Here is a 16,292-nt window from a genome sequence, read left to right as displayed (position 1 = left end):
GGACCTTATGTCGCTGATGGGCCCCGCGTTGGGCGCCAATTGTGGGAAAGTCAGCCCATAATGCACCTGATGCCCAGGCTGCTGGCGCAGGACGCCTCTTAGTTCCCATCTCGGACAATTACCAAATAAAGAGACGGGCGCTGGAAGCAGGAAAACAAGAACAGAGTTTTATTTCTCATGAGGAGAGCCTGTCATTTCGGACACTCGCATAGTGTCTTCAGGAGGTGCTCTAACAAGTTTCTCTGAGGCTTCGTCTTTTATACACATGTTTATGATGCACAAAACATTCCTTATTGCAATAAAGACGCTTTGAAGTAGGAAAAAGCATGCTTGGAATCCCAGCTTCAGGCCTATTCCCATACCAGTCGCTCAGATGTCATCCTCCCCTCCTGAATGTAACAAGAGATTGTGATCTCTCAGCCGGACATTCCTACAGGACACGAGGGCAGGAGGGGATGATCAGATCAAAGGTTGGGCAGGCGATAAGATCGGGCACTTCGGTTGGTGTATCACGGGTTTGTTATGCTGGGCAGGAAAAAGGGGGGGGTGTACATCCACGGGGTTTGGTCTTAGGACTTGGGACCGGGTCGAAAGGCCAAGTGCAGCTGGGGGGGGGGGGGGGGGGCTCGTCAGCTGAGGGGAAGGGTGTTCTTGGGAGGAAATGGGGGGGTGTGGGTCAAGCAGGAGTGTTACTTCTAGAGCAGGGTCACGCAGAGGGAGAGGGTCTTATGGCCGATGCATGAGCAGTGCGCGCGGGGAGGGGTGCCGGGGGTTTAACAAACGGGCAGAGAGGTCATGGTGCCTAAAATGGCTGTCGTGTACGTGTGTGCATGGGTCTATGCTGGCGGGATAACACAGTCAGTGTTTCGCGATATCCGTTCTGCTTACAACAGGGGGTACAGTGAACACAAATGAACGCCGCTTATGTACATATACATTGCCATTTTCAACAAGGGCATGCTTTACACAATGTATTTTCAAAGGTAGGGATGCACACCTCTTCTCAAACATTTATGCATTGTTTTTAAATTCCTTAACCTGAATGCGTGCAGTTTGGCGAGTGCCATGCCCTGGCGACACCCAAGTGCATAAAACATCTCTATTTGGGGCGAGAACTCTCCCCCTCCACCCCACCACGTGTGGAGAAACTATGTTGGAAAATGAACCGAACTAAAATGTTGAGACATATGGATTACATGTGGAATAATTGGATGAATTTGAAACAATTGGATGACAGCCCACGAAGGCGCTCTTAGCTGTGCGTTTGGAGGGGGAGAGTTCTCGCCCCAAATAGAGATGTTTTATGCACTTGGGTGTCGCCAGGGCATGGCACTAGCCAAACTGCATGCATTCAGGTTAAGGAATTTAAAAACAATGCATAAATGTTTGAGAAGAGGTGTGCATCCCTACCTTTGAAAATACATTGTGTAAAGCATGCCCTAACTCGGGATAGAACCCACAGGAGAAGATTTAAAAATAATAGAAAGAATGATGAACAGTGCTGGACTCCACATGATAGGCGAGACAACGTGGTTCGTTACAAAAGACGGTGTTTTTAATTTTACGAACTGGAAAGCCTTCATGAATATTCTATGAACGTGAAAATTGCCGATATTAATTTAGGAGTCTTTTTATGTTGTCACTAAAATTACGCAATTACAGCATTCACCAGAGGAATGGGTTATGGGAATTGTAGTTCCTGGGTAAAAATAATTTGGTGTTTGGCTGGCGGGAAAGGAGAAAACTACTGTCCAATGGGGACAAGAGGAAGGAAGAAAGGAAGAAATAAAGAGGGAGGGCAAGCTCACCGTGTTAGTAGTAAGGAGGATGATCATTAGGCAACAGCCATGGCAGGTATGGAGAGTTACTACTGCAGCATTTATGATAGGATTAAAGTGGCCTGTTTAATGGAGCATGAGCGGATGGATGTGCTCAGAACGGCGTCAGGCTATAAGGCGATGTTGCCACAGGGTAGCAGTGGTTTAACAGGGGAGGTATACGGGGGGTTTATGAGGAGTGAAAGTGAATGGGGTTGTGTGGATGTGAACGTTAGAGAAATGCGTGTTAGGTTATATTAATAAAAGGTATGAAAGAAGGGATGCTTGAAGACACGTTAAACCCAGGGTGAAAGTATTAGGCAAACAATCGTTTTTTTGGGAATCATGTGAGCAAGTGAGAGAAAAACTGAGGAATGGTTCAGGAATCAGTTAAAGAATGTACATAATTAATGTGGTGGTAATGTATGAGCAACAACAGAGAATATTTATTAAATTGGCTATTAATTTGTTATGATACCAGCGGACCTATTGTTAATATTGGCTGTTTTATTTTGTTATTATAGTGACCCCTGACGAAGGGCACCAGTGGCCCGAAATGTATTGGGTTTTGTCAAAATAAACAACACTGCCTCAGACGAAATTGCTTTTATCGTGTTTTTGCATGATGTTCGGATGGCCCAGCTTAAGCATTAGAAAACGTGAAAATTGGCAAGCACCACCCCACGTGTGGAGAAACTATGTTGGAAAATGAACCGAACTAAAATGTTGAGACATATGGATTACATGTGGAATAATTGGATGAATTTTAAACAATTGGATGACAGCCCACGAAGGTGCTCTTAGCTGTGCGTTTGGAGAGGGAGAGTTCTCGCCCCAAATAGAGATGTTTTATGCACTTGGATGTCGCCAGGGCATGGCACTCGCCAAACTGCACGCATTCAGGTTAAGGAATTTAAAAACAATGCATAAATGTTTGAGAAGAGGTGTGCATCCCTACCTTTGAAAATACATTGTGTTTCTGTGTTTGCCAACAATTTTCCTTGAGCGCTACTGTTTTCTCTTGGATCTTTTTTAACAAATAGAAATATATATAATAAATGATAACTGTTTTTGTAAATTTGCTTTTGTGTATGTATAGGCTTCTTCCTTTTTTATTTTCTTTATGTAAAAAATATTTTTGTTTACCTGAACCTTTTGTTAGGTGTTATATTCAATTGTCCCTGGTTCAGGGTTGTTGAACAGCCCCTGTAGTCTATTAAGGCTTTATACATTTAGCCTGGCAGTGCCGCCAGGTACAGAACTTTTAGACTCAAGGGGTGGAAGACATACACAATCCAGAGCGTTGCCTGCTGGGCAAAGTAAAGCATCCGAAAGGTAAGAAGATGCCATACAAATTCTTACAATTAGTATTGGTCTTGCCAAGATGGAGGGTTGCTATTATGTGGCTGGAGCAGAGAGCGCCTGAGATTGTGCACTGGCATAGGGATATCACTGAGTGGAGGAAACACACATGACAACTTGTAGGCGAGATGAGAAGGTGACAGAAGACCAGGCTGAATGCTGAGACCTATCTGCCACATTACTAGATCCAGATTCTGAACTGGTGACTGATGATAGTACTGACATGAATGACAAAAAGTGATTTATTGTTCTCAGACTTTTACCATCTCGTGATAATAATGTGCATTGTGTGTGTGCTCTTTCTTGCCTTGCATATTGCTGTTAGCTGCTTTGTAGTTGTGAATTTGCATAAAACTGAAAAAATAAAGTTATAATTTAGAAAAAGTAAACTCTGTTTACAAATTATTACCCTTGCTTGCTTTTCTCTCTCCTTTTGTAGTGTTACAGCAAGTTGCTGGTCAAACTTTGTTGCCATATGGACGAGATGTTCATCTGCTTCAACAGCTGTGATGGACAAATCAAGGCCGAAAGATAAGAATCTGGAAAGATGGCCCTAGGAAATGAGAGAGAGAGAAGGAAAATCCACTAAATCTTTTTAATAATTTTTTATTTTAAGTTCAACCACAAACTAACATTTTATTTTCAATGTAAATACCTATAACTGATACACAATGTCAGGGAGTCTAAGGGACACTATGTAATGTAATATATCTGTGCAAAGTGTGTTATGGTTCTGGATAAACAAGTAAACTCCAATGAAATTTGCTAGTTATGAAAATTACTTCACACAACACTCCACTTGTGCCACCCACTATGCTCAAAACACCTTTGGCCATGTACAGCCAACCTCCGTTGTGTACGGCTGTCAAAAGGTCATACAAACAATTGCTAAGCCATTTCCTTTTTAAACAAGCATTTATAATGTAATAGGTCTCGCATTATTAAAGTTTGAGCTATTGGCATTGTAAATGACGATGTCATTTATTCATTTGTTTTTAAATCCTGCAATCGGTGCATAAACATGCACTTTGAACATTTAGGGCCAGGTGTAGGTAGCCCAATACCGGTCGGTAACGGCTGAAATTACCGAATTTTGGCTGCTACCGACCGGTATTAGGCATTTGAGATGTAGGGGCCAAATTTAAGGATTCGATAATTTACCGAATCGGTAATTTAAGGAATCGGTAAATTACCGAATCCTTAAAATACCAATTTGGTAAATTACCGAATCCAAAATGTAGGGAGCACTCAAGTGAGTGCATTTCTGAGTTAAGGATTTGGTATTTACCACCAACTAAAAGTTGGTGGTAAATATCAAAAACCTTTAAAAAAGCAAATTTCTGCTTTTCCAAAAGTGCCATGTGGCAGACATACATGCCCTTAGGGCATGTATGTGTGCCACATGTGCACACATGCACGATTCAGGGGTGCAACAGGGTGTCAATGTGACACCCTGCCACCCTTGAATATGCACCCCCTATTACCGATTCAGTATTTACAGAATCGGTAATAGTGAATGGCATCCCGTTCATTCCTATGGGCCTCCAGGCCCAAAGGAATGAATGGGAATTACCGAATCGGTAAATACCGAATCGTTATTTACGGATTTGGTAAAATTTACTGAATCAATACCTACATACCATTTACCGATTCTAAAATACCGAATCGGTAAAATTCGGTATTTTAGAATCGGTAAATCTGGATTACCTACATCTGGGCCAAACTTGTGTGGAACATCCTGGACACAAGTTGAAAACTGTCATCTGTACACAGAGTTACTCTTCAATAAAAAGATTTATAACGTGTCAATACCTCTACACACCTATGATGACTTTGAAGCACATGCGTTTTTGTAAAAACGTACACCAATTAGCTGGACACAGACTGTACGAAATAAGGCATAAATGTTATATAGTAATTACAAGCCACTATGTAAACTATAAAACAAAGTAACATACTCATTGGATGTCATCAAAAATGTAATTTGAGATGTCATAGTGATGTCATAAATGATGTCATAGAACATGTCATAAGTGATGTAATATGTGAGGTCATATTCAGTTCGTGGCGGCGGCACTAGTTATAGTTAGCACTGATACCTATAACTGGTGACTTTCTGTGGTTTCTTTTAGTTCAAAATGTTAATGTTCTCACTGACAGTTTCACCTAACTATAACGTTATTTTCACCTTTGTTGTTTTCAGTGCATATTACCTACTGGCGGTCGCCAGTAGGTATATATAGTTAGGATTTTTTCTCTATGGGTTTTTTGAAAATTCTATGTCTAATAACTTTGGCGTTTGTGGACGGAATCGGCTGAAATTTTCAGGAAAATGGCACATTTTGTTTCTGAGCAGCCCTTGAAAATTTGGGGGGGGTTCGTCCAGTGGGGGCCGAGAAAAAAGGGGGGTCCCAAAACGTGTTTTTAACATTGAGTTTTCCATAGGGCGGTTGGCCTCACTTTTAGCCCGAACGGCTGAATGGATTTGCACGAAACTTGGCAAAATTGTAGGGACTGGTAGCCCGATGTGCCTTTTGTAGGTCTCAATATATGTGCTCCAGTGGATTTTGAGAAATTAACGTTTAAAAAAAGATATATATCTGTAACAGCGGACCGGTTAGCGCTCTGGTTCGCGGACTTTTCGCGCAACGGAGCTTTGTGAAGCGAAGCTGATTGGTTCTCCGGCGTCTGTCAACATTCCAAACAGTCCGTAGCGGCCGCCATCTTGTCTCTCGGTAGGATCGAGAGACAAGAGGAGGTCAAAACAAAGGGGGAAATAACTATAAGGGGGCATAGTAGATCCTCGCTGACCCCCTAGGTTTGATGTGGAGGTTTTAAAAGGGCCCCGCGGGGCAAAAAAAAATAATAAAAATAATAATCGAACGGCTGAATGGATTTGCACGAAACTTGGCAAAATATTAGGGACTGGTAGCCCGATGTGCCTTTGCTAGGTCTCAATATATGTGCTCCAGTGGATTTTGAGAAATTAACGTTCAAAAAAAGATATATATCTGTAACAGCGCTCCGCTTCGCGTAACGGAGGTTTGCGAAGCTGATTGGTCATTCTGTCACTGGGCTATAGTTGGGCTACATCTGGCTGATATTTGGGCTACATTTGTTTTTTTGTGTGTCTGGCGGCCATCTTTGGGCTACATTGGGCTACATTGGGCTTCATTGGGCTACATTCGGCTAATTAGCAAATAGCTCATCGCAAACTAGGAATGGTAAAGAATCGCTATTTATTCCTTAAAGTTCGCTATTTAGGAAATGCAAATAACTTTGATGATACATATGGCGGTTCATCTCTAACAAGATAAGAAGCATAGGGATAGATTTATGATGACTGGCGCATCACCAGGGATGTGTTAGTCATTCTGTGCCGCTGTTCCGTCACCTATGGTGTGCTGCATTTACAATGCGGCGCATCACGGGGCAAAAACAGCACAGATGCGTGATGTATCTGTGCCGTAAAGGTGGCGCATTGCTGGAGTTGTATCGCAAGTGTGATGAAGCTCCAGCAAGGGTCGGGGGTGCCCCTGTCGCAGGGTTTCTGTTCTCACACAGAACTGTGGACAGAGGATTGGAACCTCGGCGAATTAGGGTGTCCCAAAACTCACGTTAGTAATCAAAAACTATTTAGCAAGCTAGGTACAGTGTCACATTGGATATAACAAACTCTCAATGTTTAGACAATCCAGAATATGAACTTATAGTACCTCAGGATACGTGGAACTCATGAACAGTCGGTCGTTATATATTTCTTAGAAACCAGAACATGGAGTTAAGAAGAACACATGTGTATTTGAAATGTTTATTTACTAATGCCGTCTTCTCAGGCGTAGTACCTTAGATAATAAAAGTACACATATTATCAGTAGCAAAATTACCAGCATAGTTACTAGTACATAAAAAGTGAATGGTGATAGTATGTTAACATGCTGTAAATGAATAAGAGTTAGCAACACTTATAAGCAGCCGCGGGCCGTGGAGGGAGTTACGGTGAGGCAGGGAGGCGGGGAGGGGGAGAAGCAGGGTGGAGAATACAAGTACACATATTATCAGTAGCAAAATTACCAGCATAGTTACTAGTACATAAAAAGCGAATGGTGACAGTATGTTAACATGCTGTAAATGAATAAGAGTTAGCAACACTTATAAGCAGCCGCGGGCCGTGGAGGGAGTTACGGTGGGGCAGGGAGGCGGGGAGGGGGAGGGGCAAGGTAGAGAGGGCTCCACCCTGCTTCTCCCCCTCCCCGCCTCCCTGCCTCACCGTAACTCCCTCCACGGCCCGCGGCTGCTTATATCTCACCCTCCCTAATACACATATTATATTATTTGCTAAGAAGGTCTCTTTGTGTTGGTTTAGGGCGTGCCCATACTTTAGTGTCTTAGATTTGAAGGAATCACATCAGCATACACCAGCTCTCTCTTCATGTGAACCGCATCAACTGTTGTGTATGTGTGTTCGGCAAAGCAATATAAAACCCGCCTCATGCCCAGAATTGGCAGAAGTTGCACTTATGTTATGAGTATGAAGTCGTGGAGATCAGACCTCATAACAATTCTGTATCGTGTTGTTCTTGAAACTTTAGCACTCGCTGTACAGATATAGTTTAACAAGTAAAGCAGATAGTAGACCAATAACATATTATTCTCATGTAAACCACGATGAACTACTAGGTGGAAAGCTAAAGCAACAACTAAATGTCGTGTGCAGAAGTTGCAAAAAAGGAAAAATGGCGTTTAAACCGGTAATGAGCCCATGCTAACTTAACACGGTGTAAAGATATCCAGGACCTAGATGACACCTCCCCATGATCCGGAAACGAACTGAATAAGATAATAGAAGTGCCATCTCATGAGAGCAGATTGCAAGTTTATATGTGGACGGTCCGCAAGGTAAAGCATTAAAAACTAGGAAAATTCAATGCTAAAGAAAAATAAAACAGCCAAGTACTTTATCGAGTCTTAAGCCAATAGGCAAGGTAAATAATAAAAACTTGACAATTAAGTCAATGAATTGTCAATGAAATGCTAGTACTCAGCATATGAAACATGAAAAAGGTCTATGACATAACTGTGTATGCAAAATAAGCTGCAACAGCCTCCAACAGGAAGTCACCGTCTTCATCCGAAAACAGTTCAGCCATCCAATTTAAAAGCGGAAAAGAACATACGTGCTCTCCCAGCACCGGATCCTCTATCACCATCAGAGGACAGCTCGGTGGGTTTTCAAGAAAGCTGTGTTCCAAGAAAGACTGTGCTGCCGCCAGTAAATTCCAGGGACCAAGTAGTCCATGCATCAATGCCACAGCCATAATCCTTTCGCCAGGACAAACCAACTCGTGAGTAATGATAGGAGTCATCAGCTGATTAAAGTCGACGTCAGGAGAAACCGGTCCGCAGAGACACAAATCAATGGCCCAATCGAAATCACAGGTCAGGCAGTGAAATACAGGCTGGACACAGGTGAAGTAGGAGAACCGAAAAGATAATCCATATGCCGTGCTTAATATCGCCAACGGCATTGTGCCATAATATTCTAGCATGCGATTGCGGAACAGTGTCAGCAGCTGCAGGGTCGGAGGTTGCATAGGAGGGACATCCATATTTAAAAATGTAAAAAAGCACAAGAGCGTCCGCTGGTAATGCAAGTAAAAATGCAATCCACGAACCAGAGTGGAGAAAATGGAATGAAAGGGAGCAGGGATGACTCCAAAGATTTTCTCAAATGAAGTCACGAGACCACTGGTAACAACTTTAAAAAAGTGTGCCAGGGATTTTGTGGAGGATGCGTTAAAGATAGTCGGAAACATGTTGCTGAAATTGAAAGGCAAACCTGTGTACGGGTGTTCGCTATGTGAAGTACGAAAGTTTCACGGGCCGAACTCAAGGCCACCTCTCTCTGAGACAAAAGAGCTCTTATTCTTGTCATGCCGTTGAAACGTGTCCCAAGGTTGGTATTTGTGGCCAGATTGAAAACTCCCTATGTTCATGTGTGGGAGGAAATAGAACATTTCTGCAGCAAATAACCCGTTCACTTACTGTTACGATAAAAGGAATACTTTTAATTAACTCAGAACAATCTTCATTATTGAGCATCAAATAACTACCATTTTCCAACAACTTGAACGTGGGGATGATAGCAGGAACTGGCGTGCCTTGCAACACGCAAGCCATATTTGGTCGGTGTTTGTTGCATGAATCGTGTAACTGTATGTGCCTACACATTAGTGAATGATCTGGCGTCTCAGTGCATTCCTCTCCATTCAGATAAACTTCTTGATCATCTTTGAAACATCTGTATGTGTATGGAAGCGACCAGACCTCATGAACAAAAGCACTACCTAAAGGTTCATAAAGACCTATTGGTATATATTTCATACAATTTGAAAACTTATATAAAGCAAAAGGCAGCGTTATTAAACCGTGGATAAGGCATGTTGCCAAAAAACCCGCAATCCTCTGCTGATGATGTCACTGAGCATGTCATGAATGATGTAATATGTGACATCATCAGTAGTGGATTATGGGTAATAGTATCTCTAGTTTACTCCCCTATAGCTGTCTTTCTTTTAACATAAGTGTGTGTTTCCTTCCCTTATACTTACTGTTTTTGGTTCGCTTCCAGTTCGCGTACCAGCGAGCGAACTAGGAAGCGAACTAAGAGAAATAGAGGTTGGCACAGTTCCAAATATTGTACCAATTTTTTAATAACGGGGAGGTAGTTCTGAAAAGAACTTTTTTTTTTATTTTTCTGAACATTTTTTTAATGTTTTTGAATTTTTCGGAACAGTTTTATATTTTTTTGGGTTTTTCTTGGAGGGGGCAATGAAAACGATTCATTGTAAAGGGCTCAACAGGAGCAACAAAACAAAAAAAAGAAGTATTTATTATTTTGGGCGTTTCGGACAAACTTGCATATGATAGTCAATAGCTCTGTTGATCAGAGTGATGCTTCTTTCTCCGTAGGAAATGAATCCATCGCAAAATACGCAGGTGTGTTTTACTTCACCAAATCTCATTTGTATATTTGGCACCATCTCCCTGCCCTCTGGTCCCGTTACTTCCGGTACAACAGATCTTCTGGCCATAATAGGGAGATTATCTAGGTCGTTCCGAAACTGTGCAGCACTGTAGTTGTTAGGATGCCACCTAGTCATATGGCGATGCATTGTGTAGTTTCCGAAACTGTATTTTTTGTCGGTCCCTCTGGACAGTCTATCTTGACATATAAGGCAAGTTACGTATCTTGCATTTACTTTTTTCTGACCTTTGGGAATTTTAAAAAATTGCCAAATGAAGTTTTCTTTCCGGTGAGACGTCTTGGGCTGCTCAGGCAAAAACTGCCTCTCTTCGTGCTCGTCCTCCTGTTCCTCTTCTTCTTCTTCTTGTTGAATTACAACTTGAGCAGGTGGTCCTCTCTTCCTTGGAGGTGGTGGAGGTGGTGGGGAAGCACCAGCTGAAGCTACTAAAGAAGCCATTGCTCAGTGATCACAAAGGGTCTTTCTCTCACAATGATGAAAGTCAGAGTGAGGAAAGAAGGAGGGATTTTCATCATTTGGGAAAAACAAGAGTTCTCAACCAATCAAAAGTGTTCATTTTAGATTATATGACCTAGTCTTACATCATTAGGAAACCAAAAGTGAAATGAACCAATGAAAAGTGTTATTACCAAGTCACATGACTTGCTGTGTTTACGTTAAGCGCTTTGCAGGGCCTCCCGGTTTGCTTCCAGAAACCTGCGCTTTGGCACTCGCTTCGCGTACCAGTTCGCTAACGTAGCACGTCATATGACGTATCACGCGACAACGTGGAACGTCATGCGGACGGGAGGCGTCACGATGTTGTTTTCTAACGCGGCACTTGCGGTAAAGAAACGTTTACCGGCTCGCGGTCTATTTCGCGGCATCAAGGTCAGCTAACGGGAAGCTTCCCGATTCGCGAAGCGGGAACGAAGAAAAAAAAATATTTAAAAAAAAAATTATTCATAAACATATAAAATATATTTTTGGATTTAAAGAAGAATACATTTTACAGCTACAGATATTAGCTGTTAAAAAACCAATGAAATTCACAGAAAAAACCATAGGTTATAGACCATATATAGTTAGGAATTAGCATTTACAAAACCTTGAAAATTCACTGAAAAAACCATAGGTTATAGACCATATATAGTTAGGAATTAGCATTTAGAAAACCTTATTTTACTCACACAAAACCATTGAAATTCCATATATAGTTAGTTGCACTAACTATATATCGCGCACCCGCAATCCACTGCTGATGATGTCACATATTACATCATTCATGACATGGTCAGTGACATCACTGATGACATCACTGATGACATCTCAAATGACATCACTGATGACAACATCCAGTGACTGTATGTTTCTGTAAAGTTAAAATATGTCTTAGATATTGAAGAATGAGTGGATGTATAAGTGTCTGGATGAAGGATTTAGTAGGTGCGTGACTGACTGTATGAGTGAGTGATTAAATGTGTCTCACTGAATGCATGGGTTAGTGACTAAACTGTCTTAATTTGTGCATCATTATGTCTGTTGTGATGTAAACTGCTGCATGTGTTGATCATTAGCTATACGAGAGGCTATATGTGTTATTAATTGGTTGCCCAAGTATTTCTATGGGAGATTGAGTTTGTGTGGGGGTGGCTGGGAGGTGTGTGACTCTGTGCATAGATGTGTGAGCAGTTGATTCACTAGGTGTATGAGTTCAAGAGTGCATGTGGAAAAAGCTACATGGGCGGTTGACTGTGTGCATGAGTGTATTGATGAGTGAATGGATATCTCAATGCTACATGTCATAGTAAGTACATATGTAAAACACAGTACATGTGAGAGTTGGCATATATAAATAACTGTGCATGAGAGCCACTGAATGTGTGAGTGGCTGTATGGATCATTGTGAACTTGTATCAGGGATTGTATAAGAGAGTAAATATGTGTTAGTATATGTTTGAATAAGTAAGGTGTGTATAACTGTATAGTTGAGGAAATGGAGGTGAGATTGTTTCTTTGCATGACTGACTAGGTGTGTGAGTAACTCCATGGATGAGTGACAGTGTGTGAGTGTCTGTATACACTGAGTGTATCTAAGGTTATATTAGAGTCTGAAGAGGTTTATCGTATTAGCACAAGAATGATGTCAAATGAGATGTCATCAGTGATGTCATCAGTGATGTCATTTGAGATGTCATCAGTGATGTCATCAGTGATGTCACTGACCATGTCATGAATGATGTAATATGTGACATCATCAGCAGTGGATTGCGGGTGCGCGATATATAGTTAGTGCAACTAACTATATATGGAATTTCAATGGTTTTGTGTGAGTAAAATAAGGTTTTCTAAATGCTAATTCCTAACTATATATGGTCTATAACCTATGGTTTTTTCAGTGAATATATATATATATATATATGTATGTGTGTAGATATATATATATATTACCTACTGGCGGTCGCCAGTAGGTATATATAGTTAGGATTTTTTCTCTATGGGATTTTTGAAAATTCTATGTCTAATAACTTTGGCGTTTGTGGACGGAATTGGCTGAAATTTTCAGGAAAATGGCACATTTTGTTTCTGAGCAGCCCTTGAAAATTTGGGGGGGGGTTCGTCAAGGGGGGGCCGAGAAAAAAGGGGGGTCCCAAAACGTGTTTTTAACATTGAGTTTTCCATAGGGCGGTTGGCCTCACTTTTAGCCCGAACGGCTGAATGGATTTGCACGAAACTTGGCAAAATTGTAGGGACTGGTAGCCCGATGTGCCTTTGCTAGGTCTCAATATATGTGCTTCAGTGGATTTTGAGAAATTAACGTTCAAAAAAAGATATATATCTGTAACAGCGGACCGGGCAGCGCTCCGGTTCGCGGACTTTACGCCGTTACGGAGCTTTGTGAAGCGAAGCTGATTGGTTCTCTGGCGTCTGTGAACATTCCAAACAGTCCGTAGCGGCCGCCATCTTGTCTCTCGGTAGGATCGAGAGACAAGCGGAGGCCAAAGCGAGGGGGCAAATGACCATAAGGGGGTATAGTAGATCCTCCCTGACCCTCTAGGTTTGATGTGGAGGTTTTAAAAGGGCCCCGCGGGGCAAAAAAAAATAATAATAATAATAATCGAACGGCTGAATGGATTTGCACGAAACTTGGTAAAATATTAGGGACTGGTAGCCCGATGTGCCTTTGCTAGGTCTCAATATATGTGCTCCAGTGGATTTTGAGAAATTAACGTTCAAAAAAAGATATATATCTGTAACAGCGCTCCGCTTCGCGTAACGGAGGTTTGCGAAGCTGATTGGTTCTCCGGCGTCTGTAAACATTGCAAACAGTCCGTAGCGGCCGCCATCTTGTCTCTCGGTAGGATCTAGAGACAAGAGGAGGCCAAAGCGAAGGGGCAAATGACCATAAGGGGGCATAGTAGATCCTCCTTGACCTCTTAGGTTTGATGTGGAGGTTTTAAAAGGGCCCCGCGGGGCAAAAAAAAATAATAATAATAATAATCGAACGGCTGAATGGATTTGCACGAAACTTGGCAAAATTGTAGGGACTGGTAGCTCGATGTGCCTTTGCTAGGTCTCAATATATGTGCTTCAGTGGATTTTGAGAAATTAACGTTCAAAAACAAGATATATATCTGTAACAGCGCTCCGCTTCGCGGAGATAAAATTATCTCTGTATTACCTAGCTGTTGCTAACACCAGTTAGCGACGGCTAGTAGGAGATAGCGACCATCTTGGGCCCCACTTTGCATGTGAGTGATATTTATCACTAATGACATGCAAAGTGGGCATGCCAAGATGTTAGCGACTGGAAACAGTCGCTAACGTCGCTATCTCCTATTACCAACTTTTGGAAATATTCGCGATAAGCGCGAATATCTCCAAAAGCTACCACCTGCCCTGAGCAGTTCTTAGCCATGTTATCCAATGGGAGGTGGATAACATGGCTAAGAGCATTAGCTCAGTAATGCATGAATATCGCTGAGTTTTCAGCGATATTAATGCATTGCGGTCGTTTTTTATCATATTTGCGATAAACCTTGATAATAGCAAGGTTTATCTGCGATAATTTCTGAAGATGCTTAGCGGTAAAAAATTTGTTGCTAAGCATCGTTAGGGATAAATATCGCTTAACTTTGGTAATATGCCCCAACGTCTGTTAACGTTCGATTCGAAGGAAATCAGGAAGTGTTGAAAAACATTGTCTGCGCCATCTTGCCTTTTTTCAAATGCCACACTTTTGTCGTGCACGGCAGTCATTTTAGATGCCTTGACCAGACGCACTCTCTGCACGCTGTCGATCCTTAGCATGGCTCCCCACCCTCGCAAGCATCTCCCCCAGGCAGTGGTCACCCCCGCTCTCTGTCTTATGCATGGGTAATAAACCACCCCCCATCTGCGCTGCTGTTCCCTGAGAATCACACCCTGTGCCCGCCCGACACCTCCCTTTCGCCCTATTCACTACCGCACCCTCTGACACTCCTTTTCCTCTGTGTCCGATTGTCCAGGCCGGTCCTAGGCTATCAGCTAGCCCTGCAGATGTAGTTTATGGCCCCAGCTGTAAAGAATCACCCCTCTTCAAAGGAGTTATAGTAGATCAAGGCCCACACTCGATGAGATCCGTCACAGCAGACGCGTTCCTATTATCTGAAAACCATCCTGTATTGTGATTGGGGAGGGGACCGAGCCTGAAGCGGAAGATTCCAGGGATGACTCTTTGTACATCAAAGTTTTTACAATTATGTGTCACATTAAAAATATATAGCACTCCAACAAAGTAGTAAGATTATAAAACTTTAATAACTTATAAATATATACAAGAAAACAAAAACAGTAATAACATATAAACATTTTTAGGGAAAAACAACGAAGTAGCGGTCGGCTGTGCGAATAGTCCCAAAGCAGCACAACGTCCAGATTTCACTGATTTCGGAATCCGGCGTGGGGCGTCGCGGGGGGTGGGTCATCAGTAGCAAACTGTTGTGCGAATAGTTCCAAGGCAGCAGAACGATGGCACCAAGGTGATGTCCAGTAAGTTGCCGCACTGGTTTTGGTATCCTACAATGCTGCTCCGAATAACGGCGTGGGGCGCCCCGGGGGAGGCGGCGTGAACGGGCCTCTCCAGGTGGAGTCTCGTCTGTTGTAGTGGGGCGCCCCTTTACCGTTTCAGTTGCCATTCCGTCCGCTTTTGGTCCACTGTGTCAAAAGCCGCAATTCAGCTGAGTTGCGCCCACTCTTGCGGTGCAGCGATAGGCGGCTGTCACAGGACTCTCAAAATGGCGGCAGGCTGTTTCCTTTTTGGGCCTGGTCCACTGAAATGGCCCTGGGACACCTTGGAAATCGGACGCTTGTCTGCTAGGTCTTGGACCCCATTCTCGAAAGCGTCCCCTCCGCCTTGAGGATTCATCAAAAGTTTTGGGAGCCCCCGACTCCTGCAGGCTTCTGGTGGGGAGCGGCTGCCATGATTGCTCGCGGAATGACTACGACGGAGCCACGAGATGGTGGTGCTTTCATGGTGACGCCAGCTTCAGTCTGAAACATCCAGAAACAAGGTGGGGCTTTCATCGTTTGGGGAAAAAAAAAAGTTTTCATCCAATGAAAAGTGTTGTTTTTAGGTCATATGATCAAGCCTTCCATCATTAGGAAACCAAAAGTAAAATGAACCAATGAAAAGTTTTATAAACAAGTCACATGACCTGTTATGCGGCATAGGGTATAAAATGCGGAGAAAATACGTTGGCACGTGAGGCGGCGTCAGTAGCGGACCGATGTGCGAATAGGCCGAAGGCAACACAACGCGCCAAGATCCGGATGGCACCGAGGTGGTGTCCAGCAAGTTGCAGCACTGGTGTGGCCATCCTACAATGCTGAAAGTCGGCGTGGGGCGCCCTGTTGGCCTGTGAGTGCGCGTCAGTAGCGGACCGATGTGCGAATAGGCCGAAGGCAGCACAACGCGCCAAGATCCGGATGGCACCGAGGTGGTGTCTAGTAAGGTGCACTGGTGTGGCCATCCTACAATGTTGAAAGTCGGCGTGGGGCGCCCCGTTGGCCTGTGAGATGGCGTCAGTAGCGGACCGATGTGCGAATG

The 16,292-nt window shown here is 43.0% G+C and overlaps 1 protein-coding gene across 4 annotated transcripts in view; it reads right to left on the bottom strand.

The window, feature by feature from the left end:
* Nucleotides 1-16,292, bottom strand: part of METTL25B (methyltransferase like 25B) — a 471,174-nt gene that overhangs the window by 165,839 nt on the left and 289,043 nt on the right. For 3 of the 4 annotated variants that reach the window (XM_078669825.1, XM_078669822.1, XM_078669824.1), the window contains exon 6: nt 3,589-3,732. The exons of the other annotated variant lie outside the window; for it this stretch is intronic. In XM_078669825.1, the coding sequence (XP_078525951.1) occupies nt 3,589-3,732 (144 nt within the window). The remainder of the gene's footprint in view (nt 1-3,588; nt 3,733-16,292) is intronic. 4 annotated transcript variants of the gene reach the window in all.

This window comes from Lissotriton helveticus, chromosome 12 (genome assembly GCF_964261635.1).
Source record: "Lissotriton helveticus chromosome 12, aLisHel1.1, whole genome shotgun sequence".
Taxonomy (NCBI): Eukaryota; Metazoa; Chordata; class Amphibia; order Caudata; family Salamandridae; genus Lissotriton; species Lissotriton helveticus.
Note: the sequence above shows the minus strand (reverse complement) of the source record. Positions and strands in the feature narration are given on the sequence as shown.